At 37.7% G+C, this 16,313-nt stretch overlaps 2 protein-coding genes across 3 annotated transcripts; one reads left to right on the top strand and one right to left on the bottom strand.

The window, feature by feature from the left end:
• Positions 1–65: 65 nt before the first annotated feature.
• On the top strand, positions 66–16,305 carry LOC134655859 (protein transport protein Sec23A). Of its 2 annotated transcripts, XM_063511348.1 has the most exons (14): positions 66–226; positions 313–600; positions 1,539–1,794; positions 2,051–2,621; positions 2,907–3,049; positions 3,558–3,697; positions 4,262–4,380; positions 4,801–4,954; positions 6,629–6,780; positions 7,128–7,302; positions 7,846–8,001; positions 14,736–14,801; positions 15,195–15,215; positions 16,149–16,301. In XM_063511348.1, the coding sequence occupies exons 2-14, from the start codon at positions 322–324 to the stop codon at positions 16,236–16,238; spliced, it is 2,322 nt and encodes a 773-aa protein (XP_063367418.1). In that variant the 5' UTR covers positions 66–226; positions 313–321; the 3' UTR covers positions 16,239–16,301. The 2 variants fall into 2 exon arrangements, with proteins under 2 accessions (XP_063367418.1, XP_063367419.1); XM_063511349.1 differs by lacking the exon at positions 15,195–15,215 and having other exon boundaries at positions 16,149–16,305.
• On the bottom strand, positions 8,457–14,210 carry LOC134655658 (uncharacterized). Its single transcript, XM_063511096.1, has 5 exons — positions 13,918–14,210; positions 13,432–13,540; positions 12,946–13,049; positions 10,406–12,856; positions 8,457–10,306 (listed from the first exon to the last, which is right to left on the bottom strand). Exons 1-5 carry the CDS (start codon positions 14,078–14,080, stop codon positions 8,478–8,480), a joined length of 4,656 nt encoding a protein of 1,551 aa, XP_063367166.1. The 5' UTR covers positions 14,081–14,210; the 3' UTR covers positions 8,457–8,477.
• Positions 16,306–16,313: the final 8 nt, after the last annotated feature.

Here is a 16,313-nt window from a genome sequence, read left to right as displayed (position 1 = left end):
AAAATGTAAATTTCATTTCTCAGTTATATTGCGTTTTCACAAATGACGTGGCTGAAATGACAGCTGTTTTGTCTTTGGTATTGACAATTGCCAAATCAGCCCGACTGGCCCTTCTGTTAGAAATTCCTTATAAAATCTGTTTTAATTCCATTTTCTGAATGGGTGTCTAACTGGATTGTAGGGTTTCGCTTATGTGCATAGTCTTAGGTCACTGCATGTCTTCCTGGTACGTAACAAGTGTTGGATTCATGAAAAGGTGTGAGCTAAGTGAATACGTGTTATTATGGTGTTTTTGTAATATTTCGTTTGTAGATCTAAGACATGGCGACGTATGAGGAGTTTATTCAGCAAAACGAAGACCGGGATGGCATACGGTTTACATGGAACGTGTGGCCGTCGAGCAGAATCGAGGCAACGCGGCTTGTGGTGCCCCTGGCCTGCTTGTACCAGCCACTGAAAGAACGGCCCGATCTGCCTCCAATTCAGTATGAGCCAGTCCTGTGCACCCGGAACACCTGCCGCGCTGTACTGAACCCGATGTGCCAGGTCGATTACAGAGCTAAATTGTGGGTGTGCAATTTCTGTTTTCAAAGAAATCCTGTGAGTACATTAACCTTTACTTTCTCAATAATCCAATTTGATTTTTTAGTTATAACACGTCATAATTCTATGGGATTCCTTATAAAATTAGTAGGGTAATTCGCCAGTAACTGGCCACCCTAAATTAAAAATAACTACCCTTAAAAAAACCAAGATACCAATGACTGGCCAGCCTTCAATAACTAGCCACCTTACACTAAAATGAATTTTGTGTATAGGTGAATAGAATTCATTTTTTAGTTTTGGGTGGCCAGTTACTAACAGGTACAGGTTTAGTGTAACAGTTACTGGCGAATTACCCTATTTGTCAGTTAAACTTTCTACAATTTATCAATGTTTGCATGAATTGTTTTTAAAAATAAGGGCATTTAAAGAATCATGTATGGAACCTACCTATCAAGTAATATCATTTATATTGTGAAACTGGTTCCTCAATCGAGTGTTGTGTGTAACCAATGAGAATATGCGCTAATTAATTAATTGTGGTAGAGGCATGTGCAGAGTCCTAACCATATTTACGACATGTGGCATCATGAGAATAGGGGTATTGGAGCTTGCAAAGAAAAAAAAAAACAATTTCTGACATCCAGAGCCATTCATTGATTTTAATTTCATTTCATTGTCAGACTGGATATAGGTATGACATTGAAATAGTTGACCCAAATTTTGTGTACTACTTACTATTTGTAATGTCATTTTGTGAATGCAAAGCCCCTTTATGGCTGTAATAGGCAGTGTACAGAAAACTTAAAAAAACTATGCAACCACCAACACAACATTTTGGCAACCACTTATTAGTGCAAAATTAAATTTAAAAAAATTCTTCCCCCATAAGAGCTGTTTTTTTGGTGTAGCTGTAGAGACTACATCCTTCATTCTCTTCAGTCTCATGCATGCTTCATCAAGTTTCATCTGTTACATTCTGCTATCATTTCCAGTTCCCCCCGCAATATGCAGCCATATCTGAACAGCATCAACCCGCTGAGCTCATCCCAAACTTCTCAACCATCGAGTATACAATCACACGGGCTCAGACAATGCCACCCATTTACCTGCTGGTGGTTGACACTTGTATGGACGAGGAGGAATTGGGAGCTTTGAAAGACTCCCTGCAGACATCGCTTAGTTTGATGCCGCAAAATGCACTAGTTGGTCTTATTACATTTGGCCGTATGGTACAGATTCATGAGTTAGGTAAGTACACTTAGATTTTTTAAACAATTAGGTGAAGACTAATTTACCAATTATTTTAAAGCAGCCTTCCAACTACACCTTCTTTGCTCACTCACTATATGTATATGACAAATGAGTAAATATAAACCATTCTAGCTATAAGCAAATGGTTTTAAATACACACTTGTTTTACTATAATATTAATAATTATTTATCATATTTATTCTACTATAACTCATGTCATATCTTACTAATTAAAACTTTCTAAATTTTCCAGGTACAGAAGGCATATCCAAGTGCTATGTTTTCAAAGGAACCAAAGACTTGAGTGGCAAGCAAATCCAAGAGCAGCTGGCGATCGGCCGCGTCAACGCGCCCAACACCCAGCAACGTCCCGGCACCCAGGCGCCGACGCCCCCCGCCCACCGCTTCCTCCAACCTGTCAAACAATGCGACATGGCCTTGACCGACTTACTCGGCGAACTCGGCAGGGATCCTTGGCCTCTAGGTGTAGGAAAGAGGCCTTTGAGAAGCAGCGGTGTCGCTTTATCATTAGCTGTTGGCTTATTAGAAGTCACTTATCCTAACACTGGAGCTAGAATCATGATGTTCCTCGGAGGTCCCTGCTCCCAAGGCCCCGGTCAGGTGGTCAATGATGAGCTGAAGCAGCCCATCCGCTCGCATCACGACATTCACAAAGATAACGCCAAGTACATGAAGAAGGCTATCAAGCATTATGAAGCGTTGTCTTTCCGATCGGCGACGAACGGCCACTCGATCGATATTTATTCGTGTGCGCTGGATCAGACTGGTCTGATGGAGATGAAACAGTGTTGTAATTCAACAGGGTGAGGAATTTTTTGAATTAATTATTGTCATCGAAATAATGAATTGGATGACCTATGATGTGATTCTGTTACGTGAGTTTAGTTCTGTTCGAGTTGACAGTCACTCTCGCAGTGACAGGGAAATTAATTTTTTCACACTTCCCAGTTGTTCTAAGGAACTGATACTATTTGTAAAATATGCACTAATTTTTAACTCAGAATGCCATGAACATTTGAAGAATACTTGGCTCTGCAGGTACTGACTATTCTAATCTGATGTTTGTAATTAATTTACGATTTTTGTAGAGGACATATGGTGATGGGTGACTCGTTCAACTCTTCACTTTTCAAGCAAACCTTCCAACGTGTGTTCGCAAAAGACCAGAAGAACGACTTCAAAATGGCATTCAATGGCACTTTAGAAGTCAAGTGCAGCCGAGAATTGAAAAGTGAGTTGCTTTGATATCTTTATCATCAGGGATCGGACAATCGAGTGCAAATGACATTAAGGAATAGAACTAATACGGTAGAAATCAGTGCTCCTTTTTTTTACAGTTGATAAGTTTGTCGATGGTGTCGTAGATAAAATGTCTATATAATAGTTTATTGTTATCAAAGGAGATCAATTTCTTCTATGGATACATTTTATCGCACTCAATGCGAATAATTTATGATTCTGAGATCGCAGTAATGATTAAAAATGATTAAAATGCGCATTAAATATTTGCTAACAGCACGAGACCGCAATTTTACTCGCCGAACTTAGGATGACACAAAGTCATTTTCAATTTTGTCTGTGTTCTAAGCCATAAGCAATTTTCATGATGAATACTTATTTAATGTTTATTGCATAAGAGAATATCTTAATATACAAAAGGCGTGTTTAATGCCAAGATACATTTTAAAAGTCATCCTTATATCAAGGTAGATAAGATAGAATTTGTTATTATTTCCCAGTAAGCGGCGCAATCGGTTCTTGCGTGTCGCTGAACGTGAAAGGACCCTGCGTGTCTGACCAGGAAGTGGGCATGGGGAACACGAGCCAGTGGAAGCTGTGCACCTTCACGCCTAGCACCACCATGGCCATCTTCTTTGAGGTAAGTTCTTGTCTGGCAATAAGGGCCAAGTGAGATATACAGGGTGCCCAGTAATTAATGGATAACCATCTAACCACCAACAGGGCACCTTAAGCTGGTCCAGAAAATGCATTTATAGGTCTAGTAAAAGTTTCGTGGTTTTAGAGATAATCGAACTTTTCTGTCTTTTTTAATAGCTAGCACCATACTTAAAATTTGGAAAAGTTCGATTATCTCGAAAACCACGAAACTTTTACTAGACCTATAAGTGCATTTTCTGAACCAGCCTAAGGTGCTCTGTCGGTGGTTAGAAGGTTATCCATTAATTACTGGTCACCCTGTATATGTGTGTATGTCATGTCGTATTGTAACTGGCTGGATTGTGTGTTGTCTGGTTGATCGTGGAAGGTTGTGCACCTATCAATATGTCAAGGATCCATGAATAAAATCGAATTTTATTTCTTTTGCTCTAATTATTTTTTGTTGATATTTGAGACAGTTACTTGTTCGTAAACCAGATAGACTCGCAATATGAGTTCTCTCACCGTTTTAATGAGTTTTGCTTGAGCTGTGTTTTGTTTTTAGGTGGTGAATCAGCACGCAGCGCCGGTGCCTCAGGGCGGGCGCGGCTGCGTGCAGCTCATCTCGCAGTACCAACACTCGAGCGGCCAGCGACGCGTACGAGTCACGACTGTGGCACGCAAGTAAGACCGTTTTTATACATACAAATATAAAGTCGAGTAGTAAATTGTACCAAGATTATCTACACTATTTAAAATACATATAAACGTTTTGAGTTTTGATAAATAAAAATCTCTTCTGTGTCCCAAAGGAGTATGCGATGTCTTAAGATTATATCGTTAACAGACTTTATACAGAGACACAACGTTTAATTATCAAAAATGTAAAATTATAAAAAAAAAATAGAATGAGCAAGAACAAAAACATGGCGCTAGTGCAGGGTGCAGGTAGACGGGTTAGGTAGGGCTGCCGTCATTGAGACCAAAGAATGTAGGATGGATTTGAATCTGTGCCGTGTCCCACGGATACACATGCTGGTGGCTCGGACATTATAGTAAGACGTTATACTGTTCGTCACAATGAAAGTTCCAATAATGTGTCAGCTGGGGCGACGCCGCGGTGAACCTGCCGCACATCGCGGCCGGCTTCGACCAGGAGGCGGCGGCCGTGGTGATGGCGCGGCTCGTGGTGTACCGCGCCGAGCAGGAGGACGGGCCCGACGTGCTGCGCTGGCTCGACCGCATGCTCATCCGACTGGTATGACAACTTGCGACTGCCTCCACGATCATACAAGGATTGTACAGTCAGCAGCAATAGCTGCTAAGCGGGCGAGGTGTTCAAAATGATCATGACGCGACTTTATTGTTAAGAGAATAAGAGCGCGTCAAGGTAATTTTGAACACCTTGCCCGCTTAGCAACTTCTGCTGCTGACTGTACTGATACTGTTCCATCTGTTCTATTTTATTACTTTGAGGTACCGTGAGTTCTGATACTTCTCCGAACGCCGCTCACTAAGCAATGCGCACTGAGCGTTCCCACTAAATTAACCAACAATTTAATTACCATTTGCCCTTTTATTTTTCTTTTTTCCCTCCCTTGTTATTTAAGTAATCTTGTACTCCGTAAGACGAAAATCCAGCACTACAGCTAAGGTACGAGTGGTTTTTGATGCAACGGCCAATTTGTTGCTCCGTCATCGTCACTCTTCGATACTCTTGAATATCTTACTATTTTAACATCGTAAGGTCTAAATGTATACTTCGTTTTTTTTAGCATTAGAAAAAAGGTAAACAATCTTGATGTGTCTTTTAATTAAAAACACGTTTTAAAAATAAGTCACGGCAAATATGTAACAATTATGAATCTAATACGATCATTTATATTCTTCTGCTTTCGTAAGTAATAGTTACTGATTTTTAAAAAGCGTTATTCAATTAAAAGACGCATCAAGATTGTTTACCTTTTTTCTAATGCTAAAAAAAACGAAGTATAGGCTCACTCCGTTTCAATCTTATTAGAAGCTTTCAAAAACCAAATAAAGTGCATTTTCTCAAACATGCAATGAAATGTCGTCGCTCCGGGCGTTATATCAGGCTTCGAAGTATCACGTTTAGGGCGGAGCAACTCCAGAGAACTGTAAAGGAATTTCATACGAAATTGAAGGCCTAGGCCGGGAAGTAATTTTTTTTTAAATTCTAATGTAAACATGGGGTCTGTGTCCATGAACAGGCTAAACAGCCGAATTATATATTTTTTTTTTAGTGAATGAATGGTTATCGGACCAAAATATCCGTGTTAACGCCTGTTATATTAAGAATACGAATCTGTATGATTCAATGTGTTGATGAATAAATTTAAAATTTTGTCTATACGTAAGTCACCAGAGACCATAGACAATATTTAAAATCCTCTGCATTTATTTTATTTATAGAAATTGAGATTCTTATTATCAGATTGTGTATAATGGCCCTAATAAGGTCTATTCGAACACTACACACGCGAAATACGGACGACTTCCGTAAAAAAAAAACAATTATGGCGGGATTGGAAGGAAAATTAAAAAACTTTTGTTGTGAAGTTGGATTTTTATTATAAAGATTATAAATTTGTTTTTTTTTAGTGGTCTATTTTTTTATTTCATTGCATGTTTGAGAAAAGCACTATACATGCCTAGCCGTGAAAAGGTCTTGCCGGCTTCGTATCACTATCCGGCCTCCCTACGGTCGGCCGGCTATACCTACTCACCCGGCAAGCCCTTCTTTCCCGGCGTCTGCAGTAATGTACTATTCTTTTGTTTCATTGTTTTGGCAAACAAACCAAATTCATCCCAATTTACTATAATAACAAAGTTCAAATTAAAAATAGGCTAATTTAGTATGCTAGACCTTACGAGGTTAATGTACCTAATCGTAACCTTTTTTCTCTTATAGTGTCAAAAGTTCGGCGAGTACGCAAAGGATGATCCGAACAGTTTCAGGCTTTCAGAGAACTTCAGCCTTTACCCGCAGTTCATGTACCATCTGCGTCGCTCCCAGTTCCTGCAGGTGTTCAATAACTCGCCCGATGAGACCACGTTCTACAGGTATTACATATTTACGATCATTCAATGAACAATAATTAGTTGACTCAAAAAAGTGCTCAGGTAAGGTTAGGACTTAGGAATCTACGGTCTATTATCCGATAGTTTTAGGAACCCATGCCTATTCCTTTAGTCGTGGATTTGATTTAACCAAATATTCATTGATTGTGTAAGTACATATCTCAAGTCTGAGACAAATTACATTGTGCAATATAGCTTAGACTTTCTATTACAATCAATTTGTTTCATCCGACGGCTTACGACAAAATTTAATATCCGACCTTACTAAAGAGTTTCGAAATAAACCAGTCGCCCTGCATTTATATAATGATCATTTGTCTATTTCTCAGGCACATGTTGATGCGCGAGGATCTGACCCAGTCGCTGATCATGATCCAGCCGATCCTGTACTCGTACAGCTTTGGCGGCCCGCCCGAGCCCGTGTTGCTGGACACCTCATCCATCCAGCCTGACCGCATCCTGCTCATGGATACCTTCTTCCAGATCCTGATATACCACGGCGAGGTATAGTCAGCAAAATGGAACGTTCACACAACTTTGTCCAATTGACAAATAGGAAGGCTTCATTAATTTGGTTGATAGCGTAATTCCGATATGGATTATGGTAGTTGTGGTTCCAATTAGATGAGAGTACATTCATCGCACTTGATGAGAAAAGCATCCGTGTCCTACGATTCAAACGTGGTGTAGTGGTGCGTGTAATGTTTTATACATACATACATACATATAATCACGACTATTTCCCGGAGGGGTAGGTAGAGACCACTTCCATTTGCTACGATCCTGACATACCTCTTTCGCTTCCGTTACTTTCATAACATTCCTCATACACGCTCGCCGGTTTACGGTGCTCTTGACCTGGCCTTTCTTCGGGATTTCCCCGATCTGATTAGAGAAAGTCCGCCGAGGTATGCCCCTTCCAACTCCCTCTTCTGCTTCCCCCTTATACACTCTGTCAACCTTCTTTCACTCATTCTTTCCACGTGACGTGACGTGACGTGAATATATTTTATGACATGAAATAAGGGGTTAATTTATAATTTGCAGACGATAGCGCAATGGCGCGCCCTCCGCTACCAAGACATGCCGGAGTACGAGAGCTTTGCGCAGCTGCTGCGAGCCCCCGTCGACGACGCGCAGGAGATCCTGCAGAGCCGCTTCCCCGTGCCGCGGTACATCGACACCGAGCACGGAGGCTCTCAGGTATTTACTACAATCATTCCTTTACGATTCCCCAGAAGGGGCCTCGCGGATGTCCAAATGGACTTTATAATTTAGATAAAGAACGCGTTATTTGAATTGCAAATATTGAAAAATGAAAAAAAATATAAAAGATTGACAGACAAAAATTTGGACCAGAAAAGCAGTTGTCGAAAGATTAGTGTCGGTAATTAAAATAATCTGCTAACCATTGTCATTGTCACAGGGGTTTTGTCAATATTATAAAGTTGAGTCTTGCTCCGGGACTACAAGTGCAAAATTGCGCTCAAAACGTCAGAGGTAATTGTCAAGTATATTTAAGACGTGAATAGGCCCGTCTTAGTTTTATTAGCGGTTACTGAGTAAGATCCAACATGCCCTTGAATTTTCAATTGATTTAACAATAAACATTCGTTTCCAAAAATCAACACACGTCGGCATAAAATTAAACGATAAAAAAAACTACAATATAGTGAAAATTATATAACCTCGGCACTGATTGGCTTGGTTTTAGCAGAAGCCAATATTTTCTCAAGCATAGCGTTTACTTTCTGTTGTGTTTGTAGAAAATTTCGGAAATGCGTGTCATCATAATTAGTATTCTTCACTATCGGTCTTTGTACTCTCTTTGTAATCTTTTCATCTTCGCGTTGCCTGGCATCGCCTCTCTCTAACTTTTCATGGAATTTTTCAATTTCATTAAGATCTCGTGGTTTATAGTGGTGGACTACTTCACGTTCCTTTTTAGTTTTTCTAGATTTTGGAACAGCTGTCTTAGTGTCTCTGTGTGTATGTCGAGCCACATAACCTTTGTCTTCATTAATATTATTCATTTCGCTTTCTTTGACTTCTACTTGGTGTCGATTTTGTTTTTGTATTGGTTTTTTGAAATGGAAAGTTTCGTCACTGTGATGCGCTTTTACTGGCGGTTGTGTTGTAAGTACTATATTTTGCAAAAAAGGTTTCTGCAGTACTATTTTCAATGGTGATATTTCTCCAGAGTTTGTTTGTACTGTTATAACTTGATTACCGGAAGACGGTTTTACTTTGTTTTGCGGGACAGGTGCTTGTACCTCTTTTAAATATGTCTTAAATTCAATGTTCGAATGATGATAAGGGTCCATCATACTGTAATCATATGGTCTGTTTTTAGAGCCATTTTGTAAGGGTTTTGGGTTATATGGTAAACAATCCTCAGTTTTTAGGCGCACAGCCGGTGAACCATATGGTATGTTGTTTACTGGTGGTAATTCTGCAGCATGCTGCCCATGGGGCAAATGTAAGGGCGCTGGAGGATATGTTACGTGGTTTTCTGGGTTGGGCTCTAACCGCTGCAAATCATACGGAATTCGGTCTTTTGTTTTTGGTTGTAAAGCTCGTGGAAAATATTGTATTCGGCTTTCTGTTTTAACTTCTGGCACTATTATATGGTCTTCCGGATTACGCTGGAAAGACTGTGTATTATGTTGTAGGTTTTCTTGATTATTTTGTAAGAGCTGTGAATCAAATTGAAAATTGCTTTCTGCTTTCATTTCGGCGGCCTGTGGGACGTACGTAGGGTTTTCAACGTTGAGTTGCATATCCTTTGGAACATATGGTGAATGGTTTACTGGAGCCTGTTGAACATATACTACATTTTCTGGATTACGTTCTAAGGTATGTGGATAATATCGTAAACGGTTTTCTCCTTTGAGTTGTACTGCCGGTGACACATACGGCTCGCTAATTTCTTGGTTTTCTAAGTTGTGCTTTAATGGTTGTATTTCATATGGTAATCGATTCATAGGGCCTTGCTGTACAGGCTGTGTATCATATGGAACACGATGGTTTGGGTTAAGATTTAACGGTTGTGAGTCGTATGCTAATTGATTCTCTGGGTGACGCTGGAAAACTTGTGTGACGTATGGTACATGGTTTTCTGGATACTTTTGCAAAGGTTGCGAACCATATGGCAACAGATTTTCATCTTTCATTTCTACCAGTTGAGGCACGTATGCTTTAAGATTTTCTACGTTTTGTTGTAAAGGTTGTGGAACATGCGATACACGGTTTTCTTCCAATTGGATAGTTTGTTGATGTCGGAGGGTATTGTCTGTTGATACTATTTGTTGTTCATGGCGTTGCGTGATTGTTTTTTGTGTTGTGACTGTTGTATTAATGTTGTACGGAACATGCTTAACGTTCTCTGGTTCTAAACCTGTATTCTTCATCGAAGTAATTTTCGCTAACATTTCCATCATTTTCTCCAATGTTTTCGAAGCATCCTGTATCTTTAATGGATCTTTGGTCGATGTCGTTAGCATTTCTTCTGTAACATAAAAATATTAACGATAATAATAACACTTAATGTATTTTTTTTTAACTTTTGCTTATTGTAAGTAACTTCTTTGTATTGTTTATAATTTACCTTTTGTGGTTGATTTAACTGTTTTGGTGATTGTAGTAGGTGTTGTAGTTGTCATCTGATAAGTTGTAGTGCTGCTGGGTGTTATCGTCGTCGTTGTGGTTTTTAAATCCCTTAATACATATTCTTTTATACTTTGTGCTATATCTTTTATAACATTTGGAGATAATGAAGGTATTTTTTTACTTTCTTTAGTTTCATTTTGACTGAAGAAATCATCGTCATCGATATTTGTTTTAAATTGGCCTAAAGTTGTATCACTGTCCAAGTGCTGCTCAGTGGTAGTAGGTCTTGATGGTAATCTATAATTTTTATGTTTCGTTTTTATGTTATTATTTAAAGTTTCAGTTTCCTCATTATTTTCTCTCATATTAGTCATTTTAATATTATTTTGCTTATTTCTAAAATTCCCCCAGTTTTTTTTATACTCAGCAGCGGAAAGGCATTCGACCCTGGTTTCGTAAAATGTTTGGCAATTAACTATGTTAATTTTCTTATCTTGTTTGGTTTTTAATTGTTCTGAACTTCTATCTTCAATGTCGCTACGATATTTATTTTCATATTGATACGTTCCGTCGATCATGGGGTATTTTTTACTACTATCCATTAATTCTCGGACGTTTGATCGGGTTAATGATGGATCGACTAAAATTGGTTGTTCTTTATTAGCCCTTAGATGTTCGTTTGTTCGAATAACTGCAGTGTTATTATCGGCAATGTCAAAGTACGGTGACCAACTTTTTTCGTATGATTTTTTTAATCTAGGCTCTACTGTACTGGTCATTTTGTTATCTCTGTTAGGTATAAAATATAATCCCTGTTGATTTCCGTTGGTTTTGAACTTGAATTGTTTATTGTTCAGTTCAGCATAGAACCAGGGTCGTTTATAGTCCTTAACGAGGTCTGGATCGTGGTCGATACTATTTTGTCTGTTGGTTGTTTTTAATTTATCATCCATCCAATTTCCTGTCCTAAAATTATTTTTCGGCTCTGTAGCTTGATCTTCTATAATAAAAGAGTTTGGGGCGGTAAGTTGCCAACTTTTGTATTTTTCATTTAATACATTGTTGTCTGATTTTGATGGGCTGTAATGGAATAAACGTGATTGACCTACAAATTTTGCTTGCTCATGTCCTAATTCAGGTTCTAGTTTATGTATGTTTTCATTGATGTATGTCGGGTAGTTATCTTGTGATTGTTGCATGGTTGCCATAGGTTTATTTTGTTCATTATTTAGTTGAGATTTCAATGCAGATTGTAAAGGTTCGGGACTTTCATTTTCGCGTGATTTTAACTTTTCTTTGTCGGTATTGCACAGTTTTATTAGGTTTCTTTGTTGATTAAATATTTGATTAAAAAGTTTTGATTGCGATTGTAATACATTTTTTAAAGCTGTATCTGATTCAGTATCCGAGACTTCTAACACGTCTTTATAAACATCATTTATTTTTATGTGACCTCTTAGGCCATCAACGCTAATACTTTTAGATTCATTGCCTAATGCTGTAATGTATTCTTTGTCTACTATATTTAGCCCTTCTTTATTATTGATAAATTTATCCTTGTCATTATTCTGATTGATATGCGTAGTTTGTGGTTCATGTTCCATAATAGTTCTAATGGCACTTTCTTTATCTAAAAGCTTAAACCTTTCACTTTCCTCTTTTAATTTACTTAAAATGTTGTTGATTATAGGGTTGCCGTTTTGGCCAGGGACTACTTTCTGTTCTTGTGCTTTTAATTTATTGCAAATAGAGTATTCATCATTATTATTTCCATCTGGCTCGTTAATACTGGATTTAAGCCTTTTAACAGTGTCTAATATATCGTATGTATCTTTATCACCTTGATTATTTGCGTAAAAATTCCCGAGTTTATAATTGTTTAAATAATAGCTTATTAGTGATATTGATTTGTTTTTGGATTGTATGTCATCTATATTTCGCATTGATTCGTTTGTATTTAAATTAGGGCTTTTAGTTCTGTTTACTTCTTTCAATTGTCTCTTGGACATTATTTCCTCTACTATTTTTTGAATGTAGTCGACATCTTTAGTGTGTTCAGAAACAGGAAGATCTTTTGATGTTTTAACCGTAGTACTTCCTTGCTGCGACAAATCAGGCGTCCTGCCAATATTTGTTCGCAAAACGTTCATTAAGGTCTCTAGTTCCGAATTTATATTCTTTTCCATTTTGCTTTTTTCATCGTCCTTCTTAGTGCTGGTTGTCGTTATTGTAAGTGGTGTTTCGGTATTCAAATCTTCAACTTTAATTCCTTGAATTCTATCACGAAATGGGGAACTGGATAAAAGAGAGAACGGTTTCTGTCCCTGTTTTATTTTTTTGTCATTATCTTTAGATTCCAAGGCTTTTCTTTTTTCTTCTTTATTTAAAAAATCTAAATATTCAAAGATCTTTTGTAGCGGCGTCGTATCTTCGGCTGGCAGTCCATTTTCTGGAATTATAACACTACATTATTATTCATCGATTTCATCTTCGTCACAAAAGTAAACATTATTTCTTATTTTACAAAATTTTACTTACTGTCGGTAACAGTTATCTTTGTTTTCTCGGTTGTCGGATTTGTCAGTGGCGTGGTCAAAGTGACTGGAATGTCTGTTTTACCAAGACATTGTGTTTTCAGCTGCCTATTTAAAAGTGAGAAAACATTTAGCTTTTGAAAGTGAATTGGCATTTTGTTATACATATTTAGACATGGACAAAGACATTCATAACACTTTAAATATTACATGTCAAACATCATAAACATGTTTATCGTAAAGAAACAACTTTTTTGTAGTTGAATAATAATACCTCTATGGTTTTGGTTACTTTAAACTTAATTAGTAATACCGAGAAAGTATGTTTACATAAAATCACAATGATTGGAGGGGCATTGACATTTGATTCTAATTCCATTTTCGCTACACACTATAAGCTAACACGATAAGTAGGTACTCATGAACGTTTTTCCTCTGGAATCAAATCTCAGAATGTTATCGCGGCGAAAACAATACGGCATAAACTCACTGGTCGTTGATATCGTCGATGTTTACGTTGTGCCGCTGCAGCTTCCGCAGGGTGCTCGCGTCGATGTCCTCCTTTTGGACACCACTGAGCAACAGCACGCACAACACATCTGCAAAACCACTTAGTTTAATATGATTATTACATGGACGCCAGCCTAAGGGTGCTATACCTAAGTAAGACCTGGCACGGGCAGTACTTAAATCAAATTGGTGAGTAAAATAATGATATTTTGAAAATAAAGAGATAAAAATTGAAGTCTATATTGAAATGTCATTATCAATATTCGAATGCATCCGTTGAACACACGCGTTACGTACACCACCCGATATTTGCTGTCGCGTAATCAGATAAAAGTATACATAGTTGACAAAGACCTCTAACTTGTTAGAGGGGGTTGGGCATGAAACACGAATAAACATTCTTACAAACTGTAATCAACACTCATACCCAAATCACAATCATCGTTCAATTTATAATCGTATTAACTTTTGATCAACGTTGGAAACACCATGAGCTCACTTTCTTCTAGTCGCAACCTATGTTCCGTATATTTTTTTAAACCTTTTATGTAGTTTAAAGTCGGTGGGCGCGATCCGCGAGACAACGTACATGTAAAGACGGCGGCGGCCAACAGGGCCCGGCACAACATTATTACAGCGACTTTTTTGTTGGCTACAATGGATCTACTCGCAGCTCGCGTTCGTTTTGCTCTCCGACACGTTTATTTGGTGCGCGCTTATCTCAGATGAAGACGTGGAGGTTTAGTGACAAGTGTTAGCGGTATATAGTACCTACCTGTTGCTTGTACCTAAATGCACGCTTTTTACAAAGCTAAAGGTCAGTCATTTACCGGTTCTGTGGTAAAATATGAAGTGGTCTTATCGCATATGCAATTTTTATACTTACACGATAAACAATACCTTATTTGTAAGATCAAAGTGTATTTAATAGGGACATGAAACACAAAAAAAACAAAGATGCGTGAATCAAAAAATCATCTGCAATGTAGGGTAGGATTATTATAAATACGAGTACGAGTATGTAATGATTGGGATAACGGGGGATTCCGTATATTATATATTAAAGTGTCATTCAATAGAACTTGCTAACTATGTAAACAAACCGCCATACTAAAATTGACACTGAATGTCAAATTAGTAGTAACTTTTGTTTACATAGTTAGCAAGTTCTATTGAATGACACTTTAAGGTAGGTGCAGAATGTCGGCTAATTCCCCAAATAACCCAAACCGTTCAGCTATTTTTAAATTATGTTATTAGTATTGTGTATTGTTTTTTTTTCAGGCTCGTTTCCTGCTGTCGAAGGTCAATCCATCTCAGACCCACAACAACATGTACGCGTATGGAGGGGTGAGTGACATCAATTCAAACAAAATATCACCTTATTGCCATTTTAATACGATTAATTTTATAAATGTCAAATGCATGACTTGATTTCAATTCACAATTATAGCGCCCTGCTCCTATAAATTGTATTAATTAATTTAATTTGCAAACATAGGTTATCCTAGAAGTTGTCATACACAGTTATTCTTTATGATGCCATATCATATGGTACAACAATGTACAAACCTAAAATACACTTGCATTTTAATTTTACGTGATTCATGGCGTAGGACAGGGGGCTGTTTTTTTTTATAATTCGCATGGAGTGATATACCGAATACCGACAAGAATCGGCCATTACAGCATGGTTTGACTTCATATTTTTTTTTGTTTCATCATTGTATTGGCGAAAACCAGGCGATGCCGATGCCGTCAGCGGTAGTATTTTTTTTATTAGTTGCTTTTAAACTAATTTTGGTGTCGGCTTCCTGAACTCAAAATTTTACATTGGCTTTTATAAACGCTTTCAATCTCTTATCACTTTGAATATTTTTTTTTCAGCTTAACTTACCTATTAATATTTATACTAAAAATAAATAGAACAAAGCTAACTTTATTTCAAGACATGTTTTTGCACTACGCTGCTGTTTAATACTTTAATTTCATATTAAGTATATATACATACTTTTGCAACAATTGCTAAGCTAACATTATATCTAAATATAGTAATATTTTCTAAATCTTTTATGATTTATACGTAATTGCGAGGTGGCTAAAGAAGGGCTTTTGCAGGTAGGTAGGGCATTCATACTTTCTAATATGCCTTTTTGCATTTTTTTAAAGATAATTACTAATTAAACTGGTACTACAACATAACATCTGAATTGGGGCTTTAGCAAATTTTGAAATTCTTTCGTGTATTATTTTTCTCCGTTATCTATTCAGGAAAAAACAGTTGTATTCAGAAGCTAAATTAAAGTAATACATGGATGAGTATACAATTTTGTAAGCAAAGAAACCAAGCATATGATAGTATTTGATTATGGTGTCCCTGTCACACAATGTTATATAATACGTATAACAGCTAGTGTGTGACCACCATTTCCTAATCTGGTAATCTGTCAGCTGTTAGTCAGTAGACGGTCAGTTAAGTGGTTGTCATTTATACATGAGGGTTTCGCGGTGTACACGCTTGATTTATTTTTCGCATTTTGATTGATATACCTACGTTTATTATAAATATTTTACTGTCACTGGAAATTGATCAAAACACTGATATTAACGTACTAACCAGTAACTCTTATATCTTTAAGTTAATTTTGGGGTGATTTCCAAAATTTCCGAGTACTTATATCATTCAATGTCAAGCAGGATGGCGGAGCCCCCGTGCTGACGGACGACGTGTCGCTGCAGGTGTTCATGGAGCACCTCAAGAAACTGGCCGTCTCGTCCACCGCCTAGTCGAAGCGCCGGTCCAGAACCTTGTAGAATAGGGCGAGTCTTTAGGGCATCCATTTATATGTACCTAGCGTACAT

This window comes from Cydia amplana, chromosome 17, assembly GCF_948474715.1.
Source record: "Cydia amplana chromosome 17, ilCydAmpl1.1, whole genome shotgun sequence".
NCBI classification, from domain to species: domain Eukaryota; kingdom Metazoa; phylum Arthropoda; class Insecta; order Lepidoptera; family Tortricidae; genus Cydia; species Cydia amplana.
The sequence above is the reverse complement of the archived record's forward strand: the minus strand, read 5'-3'. Positions and strand labels throughout refer to the sequence as shown.

Bases quoted from the DNA above. Each gene is read 5' to 3' on its own strand.
- LOC134655859 (XM_063511348.1), top strand. From the start codon at position 322: ATGGCGACGTATGAGGAGTTTATTCAGCAAAACGAAGACCGGGATGGC. The intron at 3,050-3,557 runs GTGAGTTGCTTT...ATTATTTCCCAG, and splicing joins GTGCAGCCGAGAATTGAAAA to TAAGCGGCGCAATCGGTTCT. The intron at 4,381-4,800 runs GTAAGACCGTTT...ATAATGTGTCAG, and splicing joins GTCACGACTGTGGCACGCAA to CTGGGGCGACGCCGCGGTGA.
- LOC134655658 (XM_063511096.1), bottom strand. From the start codon at position 14,080: ATGTTGTGCCGGGCCCTGTTGGCCGCCGCCGTCTTTACATGTACGTTG. The intron at 13,541-13,917 runs GTTAATACGATT...GTGGTTTTGCAG, and splicing joins GTTTCCAACGTTGATCAAAA to ATGTGTTGTGCGTGCTGTTG. The intron at 10,307-10,405 runs GTAAATTATAAA...TTTATGTTACAG, and splicing joins AGTTAAATCAACCACAAAAG to AAGAAATGCTAACGACATCG.